General features: G+C 44.6%; 1 protein-coding gene across 2 annotated transcripts in view; it reads right to left on the bottom strand.

The window, feature by feature from the left end:
- Positions 1-9106: 9106 nt before the first annotated feature.
- TMEM184B (transmembrane protein 184B) overlaps positions 9107-18600 on the bottom strand; it is a 46417-nt gene continuing 36923 nt past the window's right edge. Inside the window, exons 6-10 of one of the 2 annotated variants that reach the window (XM_015419192.1) lie at positions 14864-14955; positions 13877-14046; positions 12239-12433; positions 10594-10623; positions 9107-9707 (exon numbers count right to left, since the gene is read on the bottom strand). In XM_015419192.1, coding sequence (XP_015274678.1) covers positions 9466-9707; positions 10594-10623; positions 12239-12433; positions 13877-14046; positions 14864-14955 — 729 coding nt within the window. In that variant the 3' untranslated portion in view covers positions 9107-9465. The remainder of the gene's footprint in view (positions 9708-10593; positions 10624-12238; positions 12434-13876; positions 14047-14863; positions 14956-18600) is intronic. The other variant, XM_015419193.1, reaches the window with a different exon arrangement.

Genomic DNA, 18600 nt, shown 5'->3' with positions numbered 1-18600 from the left:
AAAAGAAAAGGAAAAAATTGATTATAGAACGTTTTATTTTAACATGATGAATAAAATATTTTAAGACAAGGTGTTCAAATATTTTCCAAATCATTTCTAAAATATATATATATGGTATCAGATTGATCTAATTTCTCTGCACTGCGGACAAGCAAGTCCTAGGTTACAAACTGAACTCTCCAATGCAAGAAAAAGATGCATTTCTTCCTTTAGGAGGTGCTATTGTCAGAAGAAAAGAAAAAGGTTTCAGTTTTGTTTTTGCATGTGGGTGGGTATTCTGTTTGTAACAATTGTTTGGATACACTATATTTTTAATATGCTAGTTGTGATAATTTCATGCCAAGTAAAAATGTCCATAGTCATATTTTATGTTCCTAAAGTAACAGAATGACTTTCAATCTAGAAAAGACAAAAGAAATGCTAATGTAGCATTTTTTTCAATTTTTCCGAAAATTTCCATTTCCCCCCGAAAAAACCCGAACAAAAACCGGGGTTTTTTCCGAGCTTCAAAATTTCCGGAAATTTTTCATCTCTAGTCCTGACTAGTGTTTGGATGGGAGACCACCAAGGAATACCAGGGTCATGACACAGAGGCAGGCAATGGCAAACCACCTCTGAATGACTCCTGCCTTGAAAACTTCACAGGGTTGCCACAGGTATACCTATATACTATAGTCCCATTTACATGAAGATTGAGCTCAGAGCATGGTCACAGCCAGTTTGATGTAGTGGTTAAGTGTGTGGACTCTAATCTGGGAGAACCGGGTTTGATTCCCTACTCCTCCACTTGCAGCTGCTAGATGACCTTGGGAAAGCCATAGTTCTGTCAGAGCTGTTCTCTCAAGGACAGTTCTGGAAAGAGCTCTCTCAGCCCCACCTACCTCACCAGGTGTCTGTTGTGGGGAGGGGAAGGAGTTTGTAAACTGCTCTGAGACTCCCAAGTGAAGGATGGGATATAAATCCAATCTCCTCCTCTTCTCGTCTTTTCCAAACCTACACATCTAGTTTCACTCCGAAGAACTAAGTTGCTTTAATGGAGAGTAAACTGGTTAGACTCCAATGTAAATAGTTTGATTTTGGAAACAACCACAACAGCAGCATTTCACCACATCTTTGACAAATTACACCTGTTCCAGGACTACAGCTATCCCAGGCTCACTAACATCTACATGGCAGTTGCAGTTTCCATCAGTGGAATTTTTCTGGACCCTAAATACATAAATGGGATATTTGCATATAATGCCTACTAGGCAATTTGTGCGAGGTTACATCAATAGTTTTAAACATTGTCTCAAGAGAGAAATGTGTGTACAGATGGTATACCACCGAAGCAAACCCAGTGATCATTTTGATGGGCCAGTTGAAGTTCTGTTCTCAAGAAATCTTGTTGTAGAAATGGCTGTTGCTATGAGGAACATGAAACAAAGCAGCTGAAGCAAACATGTGATGGAATTCCTGGAATGTTACCTGGAGGTCAAAGTTTGCTAGGTGGCCTCGCCTGCTCCACATTCCATAGCATTGCCATCACTGTAAAACAAGGATCCTCTTCATATGCATGAGAAGTCAAGCAACCCATCATTACTAGGAACCAGGGTGGGTGGGGAGAATTAGGTAACTATCAGCAGCTCAAGGTCACTCCGTTTCCAAGTAACTGAGCTCAGCCTATTTCAGTTGAATATTGCCTGTCCTTGGGCATAATGGCATTGAAGGGCATCTAGAAAGACGGTGTTTCCTTTGAAAAAGCAGTAGGCCTGGAGGTCTACACAGTGAATTAAGCACTGTGGCTGATCCAAGGATAGACAGATTCGACAGCATCTTTCTCTTGCAGTCAGCACAAATTGCATAGTTACATAAAAGACTAGCCTAAGTGCTTAACAGCCACACCCCTTGTCCAAGCAGCAAGCCAGGGGTGGGCTGATTCAAACAGGGTGGTTGTGTTTTGGTTTTACTACAATCTCCATCCTCACCCAATGTCTGTTAAATATATACAGGAAAAGGGCATACACACTCTCTTTTAACAGCAGAACAAAGTTCTGAGTCCAGTGGTGCCTTTAAGACCAACAAAGTTTTATTCTGGGTATAAGCTTTCGTGTGCACCCATGGTTCTTCTATACACACGAAAGCTTATACCCAGAATAAAACTTTGTTGGTCATAAAGGTGCCACTGGACTCAGAACTTTGTTCCGCTGCTTCAGACCAACATGGCTACCCACCCGAATCTGTCTGTTTCACCAATTAAGGCATAACTAATCTGTGTTCAGGGATCCTGCAGTCTTGCCTTGCTGGATCAGATCAAAGGTGTAGTTTGGAGCATGGGAAGTTGGCCGTGACTTATTTTTGAGCCCCGTTATGAACTATGTATGAATTATCACAGGGCTGGAGGGATTCAGAAAATCAGTGCCCCTTACTGTAGGATCTTGCATACAGCAGTTAACATACACTATGGACCACTATAGGGGCTGTGGTGGCTCAGAAGTTAAGATGCTGAGCTGCAGACCGTAAGGTCTGTAGTTCGACAGTTCGAGACCCTACTGCCACGTGACAGAGTGAGCTCCCATCTCTGGCCCCAGCTCCTGCCAACCAAGTAGATAAATAGGTACCACTTCAGTGGCAAGGTAACGGCGTTCCATGCACCTCAGCATTTAGTCACGCCGGCCACATGACCATGGAAACGTCTTCAGACAGCGCTGGCTCTTCGGCTTGGAAACAGAGATGAGCGCCGCCCCTAGAGTCGGATTCGACTAGCTTTCGAGCTAGGGAAACCTTTACCTTTACGGACCACTATGTGCTCTCTGTGTGTAAAGTGCTCTTAAGTCACAACACACTTATGGTGACCCGGCAAGTGGTTCTCGAGGCAAGAGATGAACAGAGGTGGGTTGCCATTCCCTTTTCCTACGAAGTCTTCCTTGGTGGTCTTCCTTCCAAGTATTGACACTTGCTTAGACTCGATAAGATCTGATGAGATCGGGGTATACCATGCCACCTTCCTTCCCCCGTTATGTGCTACAAGCAACTAATCACAGCAAAAGGAACACCACAGCGAAGTCTGAAGATGGCAAGTAGATCCAGATAACTCAAGCAGGTGAAGTGAGTCACCACAGTACATGCAAACACAAACACTTCAGCTTTAACACAAGTCCAAACAGCGTTGAGTCTGTGAAGTTTTTGCATTCCGTGCCACCTGCAGTCACTGGTGGCCAAGTTCCAGAAAAGTGCAGCTACAGTAGCTTTAACTTTAATCTTCCTCTGACCTCAAGCAGGAGTCAAACAGGCGTGCAGGGAAGTGAAAGTGTAGTCTCACCATTTGCTAGTAGTCTCCAGAAATAGTCATCATCCTTCTAGGGACATGGGGAAGTTTATGCGAAGAGCTTGACATTATTTCAGTGAGTGCGGGTGTGTGATAACACCATCACTGAGGCCATGGGATGCTATCCACCCAGGGATAAAGATCGAGAAGGGATACCAAATCGAGGGGGGGGTGAGCCATGCTGAGAGAGGCAGCCTGGCTAAAGCAGTGGCTGACACAGCCAAGTCTGCCTGTAACCTCTGACCTAGGAGGAAGAGAACCAGAGGTGTCGGGTATGGCAGGCTGAAACACATTTAGGTTGCTCAGAAATAAAAGCCTGCTCATCAGTAGAAGTAAAAAATGAACAGCAATGCCCGAAGCCTCAGAAGGAGGGAAGCCAGTGTGGTGTAGTGGTTCAGATGCCCATTCTGCCATAAAATCTGTGGAGTTGTTTTGGGCCAGTGATTCTCTCTCAACATAACCTACCTTATGAAATTATTGTCTGTACTGTTTTTGCAACCGGAGTAATAAACAGCAATACCTTATGAAATAGAGGGGGAGGGAACCAGTATACCACCCTATAGCTATTGGTTGTTGGGGTTGTCACAGACACAGACACCCTTGCTCAAAAGCCAGTCGAATCTGACTCTAGGGTGTGGTGCTCATCTCTGTTTCCAAGCCGAAGAGCCAGCGCTGTCTGAAGACATTTCCGTGGTCATGTGGCCAGCATGACTGGACACCGAAGCATACGGAACTCTGTTACCTTCCCACCAAAGCAGTACGTGTTTATCTACTTGCAGTTTCTTGCTTTCAAACTGCTAGGTTGGCAGGAGCTGGGGCCAGAGACAGGAGCTCACTTCATTATGCGGCACTTGGGTCTTGAACTACTGAACTACTGACCTTCCGGTCTGCAGTTCAGCGTCTTAACCACTGAGCCACCACATACCAGCCTAAAGCTAGTAAATTGGTTGTTGGGTTTGTCACAGAAGCACAGTTCTACCAGGAGCATGCAGCTGCACATATAGTTACTGGCTTCCACGTTGGTTACAAGGGAATGCCTGGTATACCTCCTCATAATGTTATTAACAAGAAAAAGCTCACAGCACTGTCACTCAGTCTCGCTGAACGGGGACACGCAAAGCTTAACATTCACAACTTTTACTTCCTTTAACCTTATAACTCTGGAAAGCAAGTCGGGCTAGATGCTGATTTCTCAAGGCCCCTCAATGAGTTTCCTGGTCAAGCTGAACTAGTGCTCTGTCCCTGTTGACATTACTTAAGTATGCGGAACACCTCAGCTCCCTTCATCACTGCTGGTAGGAGGTGGTGGAATCAGAGGGAAAGGGTGTGTGTCTGTGTACGTGGGGATGCCGAGGGTGGAGGGGATACAAATCCCTAGGCCAGGAGTGGAGCAATGGGGCTGACATAGTGTCTTCTTTGAGCACACTATTCTGCATGAAGTTGCTCTCTCAAAACATCTTGGGCAGTTTCTAGCTAACCATAAACTATCACAAGGTTAGATACAGACTTTAGTGATGACCGTGCTGCTTATTACTTGAATGCTGAAAAGAAGACAACTGCAGGAACCTGGACAAAGGGTTAGAAAAGCATCTTGCCAGAGAAAGGGGATGTTCAAAACTGGATGGAGCTGTTTTGTTTTGTTTTTTACTACGGTTGCTAACATTAACACTCAGGTGCTTGCTAGGTCATGCCACACTCACATTTGGTATATGGGAACAGCACAATGTAAGCAACGTGTTGGATACACAAATGTGTGTTAGAGAAGAGAAAAATGTTAGAAAGGCATGAATGACAGTCTCAGCTGCACCGAAACTGAGAACAACTGTGCTGGGTGGAAGATATATTCTTGCAGGTCTCGAGTACCTGCACTCTTCCATGGCCTCCAATCTCTTTTCTTTTTGCCCCCAGGAAACCCTTCACCTTACTTGTGTCAAAAGACAACATTTACACACAAAATAACATATACAGTTATCAGGTTTCTTTCTCCATCAGAGAGTTCCAGACCATCAAAACTATACGGAGAAATTCAGGTAGAAACATGGACAAGGTCCACAAATCAGCAGCCAGAGACATATTAAAGTACAATCTATATTATCTCTATATTTTATTTGTCATATTTGCTTGTTTCCACAGAGCTGTATAACATCACAAAGACCAAAAGAGAGACAGTTCTCTCGTCTCCCAGTTCACATCAGTTATTACACAATAGGTACAAAACTAGGTAACTCTGTCTTATCGTACATTTTTTCCCCAGTCATTTATATACAAATCGCTAACACAACATGAAAAAATAGTAAAAAGCAAATTCCAGGGGATTTATAAATATATTACGTGATAAAAAAACCCCAAAAACTGAGAAGACTGAAAGAGGACTAAGCAAGGAGTACTCTGGCAGGACTGATGCAGATGTACGGATACTGCTGATCGACATTTAAGAACCTCTACGCAGAATGCAGGATCATTATTGGGCTGAGTGATCCAGCTCCTTGGGCCTATCCCTTTCCTTCACTGGAAAACAGCAAAAAAACTTAGTACTGGTGCCTTTATGGCTCTACTTTTTTTTTTTTTTAGCCACCCAACCAAGGAGTGCATTACACTTTTGGCTACTATTGGCCCTTGCGCTTGGTCTGAGGTGCTTATTCCAACTTCACACCATTATTTATGGGAAGCTTCAAGAATACTTCTGATCCTATGCACAAGTATATATTTATATATAGTATACATTTTTTAAAAAAATATATAAAAATATAGATATATATATAGAATTCCTCCCAGTGCTGAAACAACTGCTCAACAGCAGCATGGATCTCAGCCACATCTTCCACCCATCTCATACAAAAGTGGGCTCCCTGGGAAGACTTTATCATTAATAAGTGAAAAAAAAAGGTGTGTGCTGGAGATGGGCACAAAGAACTGGATACGGAAGGGAGACGCAGGCCTATGAAAACAGGTGTGGGTAGATGGACCAACATCTCTTCCTCCTCCTCCAAAATCACAAATTAGAAAGGTCAAACATGGAAATTAAAAGGTCATTTCAACAAAGGGCCCTTTGAAATCCATCCCCGTTTCATGAGGCTGTATGCCCAAGGACTGGATAGAAGTCTTTCCGCTGGCACAAAAGAACAATTTTATCTTCTCCCGCTACTGCAGGGATCTGGCCTGGCCCCACCCATGGGGTGTGCCCCCCTGGCAGAAAAAAAGTGGGCAGGTGCTCCTCCTGCCCCCACCCCACCACTCTGCAGGAAAGACAACACAGCTTGATGTGGGCAGGTCTTGTACTAAAGAAAGAGGGGAAATTCCCTGGCAAGTGGGGCTCAGGAAGCATCTCCCCTTAGCTGTAAAGGCCACAAGTCAAACCCTGGTCCCTTAACAGCTTAACAACTGGAGTGTCAGTAATCACAAGACAGTATGTGGGTTACATGGATTTTGTGTGTGGGCGTGTTTAAAGCAGCAACAGGATTTTAAAACCCAACCCACATGAATCTATTGCACTGGTCTAAAAGCAAAAGAAAAGGGGAGGGGGGGAAATGATTTCATATTTACAGAAACATGTTACTTTTAAACCTCTACTTCCTTCACTTCTGAGTACTCAATCCCTCTAGCTATTTTGAGCAGGAGATATGAATGGAGCTGTTGTGCTCCCGCCTCCCATCCAGTTTCTTCTGGAACGTACAGAGTGAAGTGCAAACCACAGCAGCAGCAGCACAGCCACCCCCCTCCGGGAAATACAGTCACAGGTCTTGCCAACCTGCCCAGCCCCACGCAGCAGCACTCTTGCCCAACCAGGCACAACTTGGATGAAGGGTGCCGCTACTGCCCTTGGCCACAACTGCTTGTGTGTATGAGAGAGAGAGAGAGACAGACAGAGAGAATATTAAGGCACAGAGAAAAGGAGCAAAAATCATTCCCTGCAAAATCCTCATTTCTGGACTCTCCCCAGAAGGGATCAAAGACACCTAAAGAGAACAAGTGCTTAATAATTACAACGAGTTGTGGTAGCAAGACAGTACAGCCACTTAGAACGGAACTAGCATTACTGGCAGTGAATGGGGAAGAGGAATCGAGAGAGAGAGGTGTGGGGGAAGGAAGAGGTCTAATGTTATTCCCCTTTGCTGCGGGCAGTGTTAATACAGGCACAATTAACCACAACTACAGCACAGAAATGCAATACATTGCACCACTGTATTGCTGTTTCCAGCTTTAAATCATCAGTGTACTGAAGTGTCAGGTAACTGGCAGGTATTTCAGCTTGTAAAGGGAGCTTAAGAGTCTGACATAGAGATGTTCTGTAAAGGCTGGGTCAGGCCTAATGGGAGACTACAAGAAAACCCATAGACATTTTTTACCACATGGGCTGTAGAGAATGCAGCAGCATAATAACAGGAGCACAATGAAGAGAGATGTTTCTTCCTGCTCTTGGTCAAACTGCAACATGCCCAGGATATGAGGGAGGGCGGAGGATAGGGAATGTCCATCCCGGGGGAACATTCAGCATATTCTACCCCAGCGACACTGGTGTAAAACTAAACTGTAACAAAAGGATAGAATATGGACAACAGCAAGAGAGATTGGGGTCCTTTGCAACAGATGTGCTAGAATTTAAAACACAAAGATGTAGACCTCCAACAGAGAGCCTGTGTAACACAAAAATTAATATGAAGCTGCGTTTGAAAATCCTCCAGCTCAAAAGAGAATACAAAAGGGAATGAAATTACAGGATTCTAAAACTTAATGTAGAAAAGCTTTATGACTGATCTGCACAGGAACTCTGTGCAGAGAAGCTAATCTGTCCATGCAGGTTCTCTGGTTACTGGATCAGTAATGCAATAGAAGGCAGGCCACCTCCGCTGTGGTCCCCCATCCACACTGCCCTGTACGGCTGAGGATGCACATTTTCATCCGCCTTGCCTTATGACTGGTATGGGCATTCTCATCCACTGACTGGGAGAGTGTGGCCATCTCTAGAGTGGCCTCCTGACTTCTCACCACAAACATGTTTTCTTCTGCTGTTGAGAAGGACTGTTTTCCAGAAAGCAGTGAGCTCTTCCGAGAACACAGTTCATCCCCAAACCCAGCCTCCACTTCAGTAAGAAAGAGGTCTGAGAGCTGCTCACTGTTTCAATTCAGAAATCTCTCTTCTCTCCCCTCCCCCAATTCTACTTCCCCTTTTGTACAGCAGAATATTGTTCCCTTCTGAGGAACCACCGTGGACCATTGGGGAAGGGCCATGGCTCAGAGTGGCAGAGCACCTGCTTGGCATGCAGAAGGCCCCAGGTCCAGTCCCTGGTATCTCCAGCTAGAATATAAGAAGGGTCGGGTAGCAAACCTTTACCTAAGACCCTGGAGAGCTGCTGCCAATCTAAGTAGACAACACTGTCCTTGATGGAACGATGATCTCACTCAGTATAAGGCAGCTCCACGGGTGACCATCCCAGAACACTGCTAAGGGGATTCTTGTCGAGAGACTAACAAAGTTCGTTTTAAGCCAATAACTGAATGTTCAGCCTGCACTCATACAGGAGAGTGGAAGTGCATTATAGCAGTACAGGTGGGGAAATAATTGGTTGCTTCCTTTTTCAGTCAGTTTTATTCCAGACAGCTAAAGCTAGTGAGTAATGATGCATTCTGTGTGTGGATACTGCGCAGCTCCTACCCTTGCCCTAAAACCCCCCCAGAAACAGTAGAAAAGAGCAAGAGTCCAGTAGCACCTTAAAGACTGACAAAATTTGTGGCAGGGGATGAGCTTTTGTGAGTCACTGCTCACTTCTTCAGGTATCTTTAGTCTTCAAGGTGCTACTGGACTCTTACTCTTTTCTATTGCGACAGACAGGCTAACACAGCTACCCAGCTTCAAAAAAACAGAAAGACCACCGAAAAGAAAACATGGTCCATCCTGAAATTTTGCTCCCTCCTCTTGCACCTGGTAGTCTTGGGGTTCTTTAAATTTTCCTTACGTAAAATGTGCTCCAGTTAAACCTTTACAGAAGAGTCTGGGACCAGAGAGTCCAAACCTCCTGCCTTAGCCAACATGGTCCATGCCCGCACCTGGCAACAGGAACAGCCCACTCCTGACTTCAGCACCATTTAAAAAGGGATATGACTTGTGTTGTTAATGGTTCAATAAATAAAGGTGGTGGTGGCATGCTTCATCAAGCTCCTCAGAACTCATCGTCTGAGCTCAGCAGCAGAGTCTTCTCATTGTCACGGGCGCCAGAGTTGCTATGGGAACGCGAGATGACGTGGCTGCCACTACGCCAGGGTGGTCCATGTTCCAGGGTGGACTGCTGGGTGTACTGCTGGTAGGCCGGGGAGAAATTGTGGATGGCATCCTGCACAATGTCATGGGGGTTCATGGTCTCCTTAAGGCTGCTGGAGATGCTCTTCATGGGGGCACAGCGACCTAAAGAGAGGAAAACAAAGCAGGTCAGGATACCTGGAGCAGAGTTCTACTCCCCCCCCCCCCAAGCTGGAACAATCACATGAAATATTAATGCACAACCGCCAGGTAACTTTTGCAAAAGATTAGCAAAAGTTAAAGGGAAAAGGGTAAACTTGTAAGGGTGAGAAACACATTCAGGAGAAAAGTGGTTTTAGGGAGTTTCAGTCCAGGTTAGGGGAAAGTGGGGAAAAAGAGGAGAAAAGGGGCAGAACAGGGGCCCAAAGAAGACCCTGAGAGCATGCTGGCAAAAGCAAGTGAAGAGAGAAGTAGCTCAGAATGAAACTCAAAGACACCTGGATAGGAAAGGGGTAGAGGAAGCACCACAGTTTTTTACAGGGCCCTCTTCATAAGGTGAAGAGGAAGCTTCAGATGCTGCTAAATTTATTTCCAACCGGCAATCTTCATACTTCAAAACACTCTGTGTTTAAATAACTGTGAAACCTGCCTTCGGGATAACACATTAATATGTTAATTTTAATAGTTTTTTTTTTTAGAAAGACAACCCCATACAAATACTGTCGCCCATGAGTTGAAGGCAGTGAGTCATAGAAGACACAAGCATGCACAGTGGACAAACGTCTCGGGCAGCTGCAAGTTTTGGTGACGTTTTCCTCAAAGTGACAGCTACTGCCACAAAGCCACTTTTGTTTTTTCAAAAAACCAGCATACCTCAATGGTCACTAAAACTTCTGAGGGACGCAAAAACTCCAAAGAATCCCCCCCCATCATTTTCATTGTGTTCCCAAATGTATGTTTATTACACAGAAGAGACCAGAGCAGGGGAGCTGGAAGAGCAATGGTTTCCCAACCAAGAGAAACAAATGCAGAGAGAGAGGATGGCACCTACCGTATGGCCCTGGCCCATATGACGGAACAGCTGCGCCAAACACCAGAGCCCAAAGCAGAGGAAAGAGGAGAGAGGGGAGGAAAAACAAGAGACAGTGAGAGAGAGGGGGGGGGAGGGGGAGAAAGAGAAGAGAAACATCAGGCTGAAAAAGCAGGTTACTCTTCGACTCTCCACCAACAACATTATGACAGCATGCCGCTCGACAGCAAACCTATCAGTGTAAGCTATTAAAAAAAATATCTAGAGGAGATCACAAGGCCCTCCCTTGCTTTCCCTCCCAAACCCCTAAAAGTGGATCCCAGGCTCATCTTGTCTCAGCACTGTGCTGGGCCCACTCCCATCCTCAAGCAAGAGGAAAGACAATCTCTATCAGGGGTGTTAAACATGCGGCCCGGGGGCTGGATCTGGCCCCCGGAGGGCTTCTATCAGACCCGTAGTGGAACTGGCTGTCTTCTGCTTCTTCTTCCAGTTTATTTATTTAATTTATATTCCACACTCCCCGCCTTGGCAGGCTCAGGGCGGCTGCTGCATCATTGTAGGTTTGCAGCTTACAGATACACACCTGAACAGCATACTCAAGATTGCAATAATTCAGAGCAAGAGGTGTCAGTTAAATAAACTGTTAAATAAACAAAATATTGCTAATGTTTTAAGCATGTTTTTATTTTAAGTTAAAAAACCTTTGTGTTTGTGTCCTTTATAAAGTTTATCTCTCCGCTACCTGGCATTACATTTTATGACACACATGGCCTGGCCCAACAAGGTCTCATTTATGTCAGATCCGGCCCTCATAACAAATGAGATCGACATCCCTGATCTATATGATCAAATTTTGACTACAATATTGGAGGGACTGGCCCTTACAGCAATATTTCGTGTGGAGAGGAGGGGAAACAATCTCCACCATCTCCCTTTCACTGTCAAAATGATCGCATTGCTCTGTAGTCATAATCTCCCAGGCCAAGATGCGGCTTCTCTGGTTCCTCTATCCACAAAATATCCCCATCTCCTCCCCTCATGCAAAAAGAACTGCCCCAGAGCTATATTCTCTTATCTCACCTAGTGAGATAGTCAAACAGGTAAGGATTTCTGTGCCTCCTTCATAAGTGGGGACGAAGGGAGCGGGCACTTATATAAGCACAACAAGGAAGCTGCTACGGCGCTCCCAAGAGAGTTTCACCGCCCACAGAAAACTGTCTCTCAGCTTTGTAATGGGTACAGCTGAGCCCATGGAATGGAAAACCAGATCAGAAGCAGAGCCGTAGAGGATGGGGTGACTCCACACTAGACCTTAAATCCTGGCTCAACCCTGTCCGCGAACTTACATTCTACACTACACTCGAGTTCCCCCCTGTAATTATCTCGGGGTATTTTTTGTTTCCACATTACATTGAGGTCACCCCGGTTTTGCCCCACACTTGTCCCGGGATAAACAGATGCTGTTATAACCAGGAATAAATGCAAGGTATTGTTTCACGAGTTGAACTCTGATAAAACCAGGGACGAGATCCAAATGCGGAAAGGACCAATAAGAGAGACTCTTCAGTAGCTGCCCACATGTGGAGCTCAGAGAAAGAAAGAACTCCTCTGGAATGGGCGCCCCCCTATCTCACCACAGGCCCTCGGGCTGTCCCGGCCTCCCTACCTTGTGCATCGAGACGCTTGTCTGCATAAACCTTGTGCGTGAAGGCATGACGCAGAGCAATGGCTGCAAAGAACATTTCCACGCAGATGATGAAATCCTGGTAGCCAGCTGCCACGGTTCCCTCGCCCACGGAGACATTGGCAGACTGGATCTTAGGGATGGCGCCACACTTCTCCAGAATGGCCAGCAGCATCCCTGAACAGAACAGAACAGGACTGGATAGTGAAAGCTGCAAGGGGAGGCAAAATAGTCTACAATGTCGCAAATTAATAGCTGCCTGCAAATGAGCCCGGACACCAGTGCTGAAGAATGCTGGTCTGGGACAAAAGGATACCTGCTGGCTGCCCTAAACTTCACAGTGTCTTCAAATTTACTATATTTCCTGCTCATTCCCCCCAGCAGGAAAATTCACTGAGCATCCTTGTTCAGCTCTTCTGCCACTTCCCCCCCCCACACTACACCCTTCCTACTAGTCCCTTCTCCTGACACCCTTCCTACTAGTCCCTTCTCCTGACACCATTTCATCGGCAACATGAGATAACTCAACTCATGTTGCATGGCTAACCTCTGAAACTAACATGCCACCATTTTTGTGTGAGAAAAAAACCCACTGCCTTGTCGTGGCTGGACTCTCACAATAGAGAACTATGGGTCTGTTATTAAAGGAACAGAACAGAGCACCATATGTGAATGTTAAGGGCAAGCACCGGACAAAAACAAAAATTAAAGCACAGTCTAAAGTTAGAACTCATGACCAACACGTATCAACTTCTTAAAAGATACAGTTCCACTGGTATCTTGCCAACGTTTGTAATGGTGCAAACTTAAGGCCAGCAAGCAAAATATTCCTATTGTGCATCATATGACAATTGCAGGTTTGTACCAGCAAAGGCTTTTTCTCACTTTCCTAGATGCTAACCAGAACAAACACCAGTGGACTCTGCATGTAGCTAACAATCTAGCAAGGATGCTGCAGTCACAGCATTTTCCAAAAGATGTGCAGTAATTTTCTAGAGCATTTCTTATCCTGCTTTTCTCCTCAATGGGGACTCAAAGCAGCTTGCAGAAAATACCAGTACAGGCAAGTATAGCATATATGCTTTGCTCTTCCAGGTGCATCTGTAGCCAGATGTGTCTGTGGATGCAGCAGCACCAAGACGGAGGAAGTGAATGAAAACAAAACTTGAGGTTCCAAATGGGACAGTTTGGACCAGCTGATCCTTAGCATTTCACATTCTCTAATGTACTACAAAGACTGAAGTAAAACTACTGATTTGTAATTCCAAATAAATAAATAAATAAACAATGTTGCATGATTTCAGACATGTCCCTGATCAAGAAAATCATACAATTCAAAAAAGATTCCCCTGTCACCTGATTGAACAAGTTATCTTATTAGAGCACAATGAGGTTGGTAGCAGGGTCAGGGACAGAAATGGATACTGAGGAAGGGAGTAAATAGAAATGGTATTGGAGGATGGAGCTTAAGCCCAGGACAGGTGACCACCCCACCCCACCCCACCCCACAAGATTTCTGTGTCTGCTAGGCATGCCCTCATCAGGTCTGAATAGTCTTCAAGGCCACCCCAGCCATACATCTGCATCCTGTGTACAGAGGGGATAAGCCAAGTGTCTCACCTTGCCAGAAGGACAGGAAAATGACAGACTTGACCATGAAGAATTTGAGGACAGGACTATAGGGACTGAGTAGTTCACGTGTGGCAAAATAAAAGAGGAATAGGGCGTAGAGTGCCAGGCTGACGGAAATATTATAAATGATTGTCACATACAGATACCCGCTTGTGACACTGTAAGAAAAGAAAACATGAATGATCTCTCAAATACTTTTAGTGCTTCCCCCCCCCCCAGCAGTGTTAGAGAATTTCTCTCTACCTGAACCATTTCTACCAATGCCATCATTTAATAGGGACCCAATGCCAAAAGGTACAGGTAGAAGCGATGGTACTATCAGTACAGCCCACTACAGCAGCCCCCATTCACAATACATGTAGTGCCTATTCAAGACCCCCTTCTGAGAACATGGTACCTGTGAGAAAAGCACGCCCATGTAAACATCAAGTTGTGCAAAAACACATGCAGAGTTTTCTAGAGCTTTTCCTGTGGCTACCATGTGTCTAAACAATTGCGCTAATCAACTTTTATTTCTGTTTCATCCCCCCCACCTCCAGGGTTTGGTACAGGTTATAATATTTCCCGAGTTTATCCTCACAATTACTTACAGCACCATGCTAATCAGAGTTAAAGGTAAAGGTTCCCTTGCTCGAAAGCCAGTCGAATCCGACTCTAGGGTTGTGGTGCTCATCTCCGTTTCAAAGCCGAAGAGCCCGCGCTGTCTGAAGACGTTTCCGTGGTCATGTGGCCGGTTACACCCTTCTAAACCCACTGATCTCAGAGGACTTCGAAAAGTCCTTTGGATGGCACTGTTAGTGTGGTGTGTCAGGCCTCGGGTTACTTGCTCAAGGTTACCCAGTGGGCTTCTCAACTGGACAAAGATTGGGCCCTGATCTCCAACACTTTGACTGTACCCTATTTTACTGATCTGATTGGCATCCCACTCCACCCCATGGTCCTAGACAGGCTTATAGCTGTTTCTATGAAACTTACTCAAAGTCACCATCCTGGTACTTGCCAAAAGCCTGAAGGATAACTGTAGTAATAGCCATGAGGGGCTTCACCACACAAAACTGCAGAGTAGCCTGGAAGAGACAGAAAAAGAAAGGCAGACGTGATGAGTATGAAAAGAAGAAATAAGAACACCTTCCCTCCTCCTCCTCTTCACCCTGGCCTGGGTGGCCCAGAGGAGCCTGATCTGGTCAGACCTCAGAAGCTAAGCAGGGCTGGCCCCTGGTTAGTCCTTGATGGGAGGCCTCCAAGGAATTCCAGGGTTGCTGTGCAGAGGCAGGCAGTGGCCAACCACATCTGTTCCCCTCTTGCCTTGAAAACCCCATATGGGGGGGCCACCTCAGCTGTGACTTGACAGCGCTTTCCAGCCCCACCCCTTCCCTCTTCAGGTTTCAATCTCTAGTCAGCTCCAACCCATCTGAGAACTACGAATGACTTTTTTTTTTAAAATCAGAATGACAATTTGTTCATGGGTAAGCTGAATTTAGAAGATCTTGGACAGGAGAGACAGGGTAAAAGGATGTGTAAAACACGGCTTCTTTTCTGTGATGAATATGTACTGCAGGACTTGGAGGCTGCTTACAACTCTTTCTGAAGTTGGGGATAGAGAAAGACAAGGCAGCAATATGCTCCACATTAAAAAAAAATTAAATATGTTTACACAACACACAGACACACACACACGACCACTGGGGGGAAATTATCTAGCTGTTTTACTGCAGACCAACACATCTACCCTCTGAAACGAATATCTAAATATAACAGCTGTTAGAATACCAAAAGGTGACCAGGTTTCTTCAAATGATTCACAATGTTGTTTAACATCACAGAGATGGGGCTACTCAGCCATTAAAACTCAATTCCATATCGCAGATTACTATTCTTTCACAAGTGGAAGACTCTGGTTAAGGAATTTGTGGTATAAAAATCTTTTTTATCACAATGTTCCTGCTTGCTTGCACCACTCAAACTTTGTTCTCACCTGCCTTGGGTCCCAAAAGGTTGGAAGAAAGGGACTGTAAATATTTTTAAATAAGCAAACATCCTAGTCAAATATTCAGTAGATCAGAGAAAAGGGTATATAGCCCATCACAGGAATAACCTTTCCTCCCAAGGGCTTAATCTTTATACAGTTTTTGCAGACATGAATAAGACAGGTTTTTGGTCAAGATAGTTTCTTGTAGTTATCACTTCCATTATTTTAATTATTTCTCAAATTATAGGGCATCAGATTCAAGAAGAATAAGAGCTCCTTAATAATCTTCTTTTACCTTCACACAAAGTAAAAAAGTTGGACCTTCGGTAAAAATTCGTGCTCAGGTGGTGAATCCCAATATTTTCCCCATTTTATGCTAAAGTTATTGACCCAGTTGTCTTCCAAAAATAAAATAAATGATAAACCTTGGACAGCAGATTCTCCAATTTTTAAATAAATTATAGCCTTAAAACCATTTTTGCTGATAACTCCCTAATCTAAGATTTTGCAAAACCACTGCACCTAAACTGAAGATACTAAAGCCATTGGGGTGCATGTTTTACCCTCATTTAGTACTTATTTGCTCCATATTTTAGTTGTCAGCCCTCAGTATCCCATGACGGATCATAATACTGTATTTGGAAACTTTGGAAATACCAAAAAACAAACAAACCATGACTTCTTTTGAAGATGACTTCCTGTCAATGAAGCAGCAATGTAGGCCAGAGAAATCAGAATGACTTGCAGATGCAAGTACGTTTTGTTCTTCATGGAGGCAGTCGTTTAAGACACACATGAGCACAGTCTGTATTAGAGATGGGCCTGAACCAGCTGACCAATTAAAGCTCATCATGAATTTTGGCCAATTCGGGGTTCACAAACCAAAGAACCGTTACGAACTACCACAAATTTTGATGCAATTCATGGTGGATCGGGATGATTCATGAAGAGCAGCTTTCTGATCTTCATGAGAAACAGCTGAGTGGCTGGGAGCTCCCTTCTGCTCAACTGTTTGCTTTAAATGGCTCAGAGCCATTTAAACCCTGCTTTCAGCTCCCCATGGCTTTTCACGGGAGCAGAAAATGGGTTTAAATGACTCTCAGCCATTTAAACCCCACTTTTAGCTCCCTGTGGCTTTTCATGGGAAGCAGAAAGCAAGGTAATTTAAATGATTCTGCTTCCTGCTTCCTGTGAAAAGCAGCAGGGAGCAGAATGAAGGGTTTAAATGGAAGGGGTGAAGCGCCTTTCAGGGGCACTTCACTCCCACCTTTCTGCTGGCTCTGGCTTGCCGCAGCCAGCGGAAAGATGGGAGGGAAGTCTCTTCCCGGGAGATCTACCCCACCTCTTTCTGCTGGTTGCTGTTTTTTGGGCTGTCTTCTGCAGCCCATTTAAAGTTAAAGGGACTGCACAAGACAACTCAAAACAGCTGAGCTCCCTGCCGCTTAGCTGTTTTTTTGGTTTTCTGCAAACCCCGTTAAAAGGGACTATGGTTTCTTTCAACGGGGTTTCCAGGGCCACGAACCACATGAACTGGTTCAGTTTGTAAATGAGCCTCCAGGTTCAGTTCGGGGTTCGGTTCATGGTTCAGCCATGAAGTATGAACCCAACCACATTGTCCCAGTTCATGCCCATCCCTAGTTAATATTATACAAAATTTACAAACTGGCAAGAAATAGGGGCTGCCACAGTGAGTCAAAAACTCCACTACTTTATTCATGCCACTGTTGTGGGTATTCAAGCTGGAACACATCCAGCTATTTCCCTTCCTATCTAGAACATTTGATCAGTTAACAATGCATGTTCCAAACAATAACCAGATTCTACACTTGTTCACACAACACAAGCATACAATTTCTTAATACAACAGTGAACGTTCCACTGAGAAGAAAAGGCTTGAATACCACAGAAATTAGGTTTATGGCAGTTTCTTAATCCATATAGACTACTCCAATCACAGAATGTGAGGATTCTAACCACAGAACTGGCAGGAAGAAGCAAAGGAGTCAGCATACCAATTCTACATTTCCAAGTATGAACTCTCCTATAACCTGCTATTTTGCCACAACCCAGAACTCCAAAGCGCAGGGGACTATGGCCTCCTTAGTCCACTCACTCCTTCGCAAGGTAAGACATCCCATATGCAGGACCTAGACTTACTACCATTCCACAAGGCCTGTAAAATTGGCTGAGGTGGCGGGCGTCCACCAAAATTTCACCTCCCCCCCCCTGAAGTTTACCATCTTTACATGGCCCAGATCAAGAAGATTTTAGAGACCAAATGACAACCAGCTTGAAATATATGTATATGAATAGTGTGACCTGCTTTTCAATCTATGTTGTTTTAAACTGTTTCAATTGTTCTGTAAATTATATTGATATGTATGAAATTTTTATTATATGTTTTAGATTTTGCTCTGTGATCCGCCCTGAGCCTGCTTGCAGGGAGGGTGGAATATAAATTGAAATAAATAAATAAAATACAGCAATACTATGTAATACTAGTACAGGACTCGCTACTGCATAGAAAATTAACCCAATAGCCAGGGAAGAGCCTTCACCAGCTGCAAAAGATGAGGATGACAGAAGTTAAACAATGGTCCTTAGCATGAAAATAGGGGTAGAAGAATGTCCTGGTTTTCAGTTCTGAGATGTTGGAGGGAACAATGACAGCTGATGGTGGCCTTGGATAGCTCAGGTTGGAAGAATGTTTTAGGTATGGAGTTTACTGCCTTAGTGTACAGGA

Source organism: Gekko japonicus, unplaced genomic scaffold (genome assembly GCF_001447785.1).
Source record: "Gekko japonicus isolate JY-2015 unplaced genomic scaffold, Gekko_japonicus_V1.1 scaffold37, whole genome shotgun sequence".
In the NCBI taxonomy this organism is placed as follows: Eukaryota; Metazoa; Chordata; class Lepidosauria; order Squamata; family Gekkonidae; genus Gekko; species Gekko japonicus.
The sequence above is the reverse complement of the archived record's forward strand: the minus strand, read 5'-3'. Positions and strand labels throughout refer to the sequence as shown.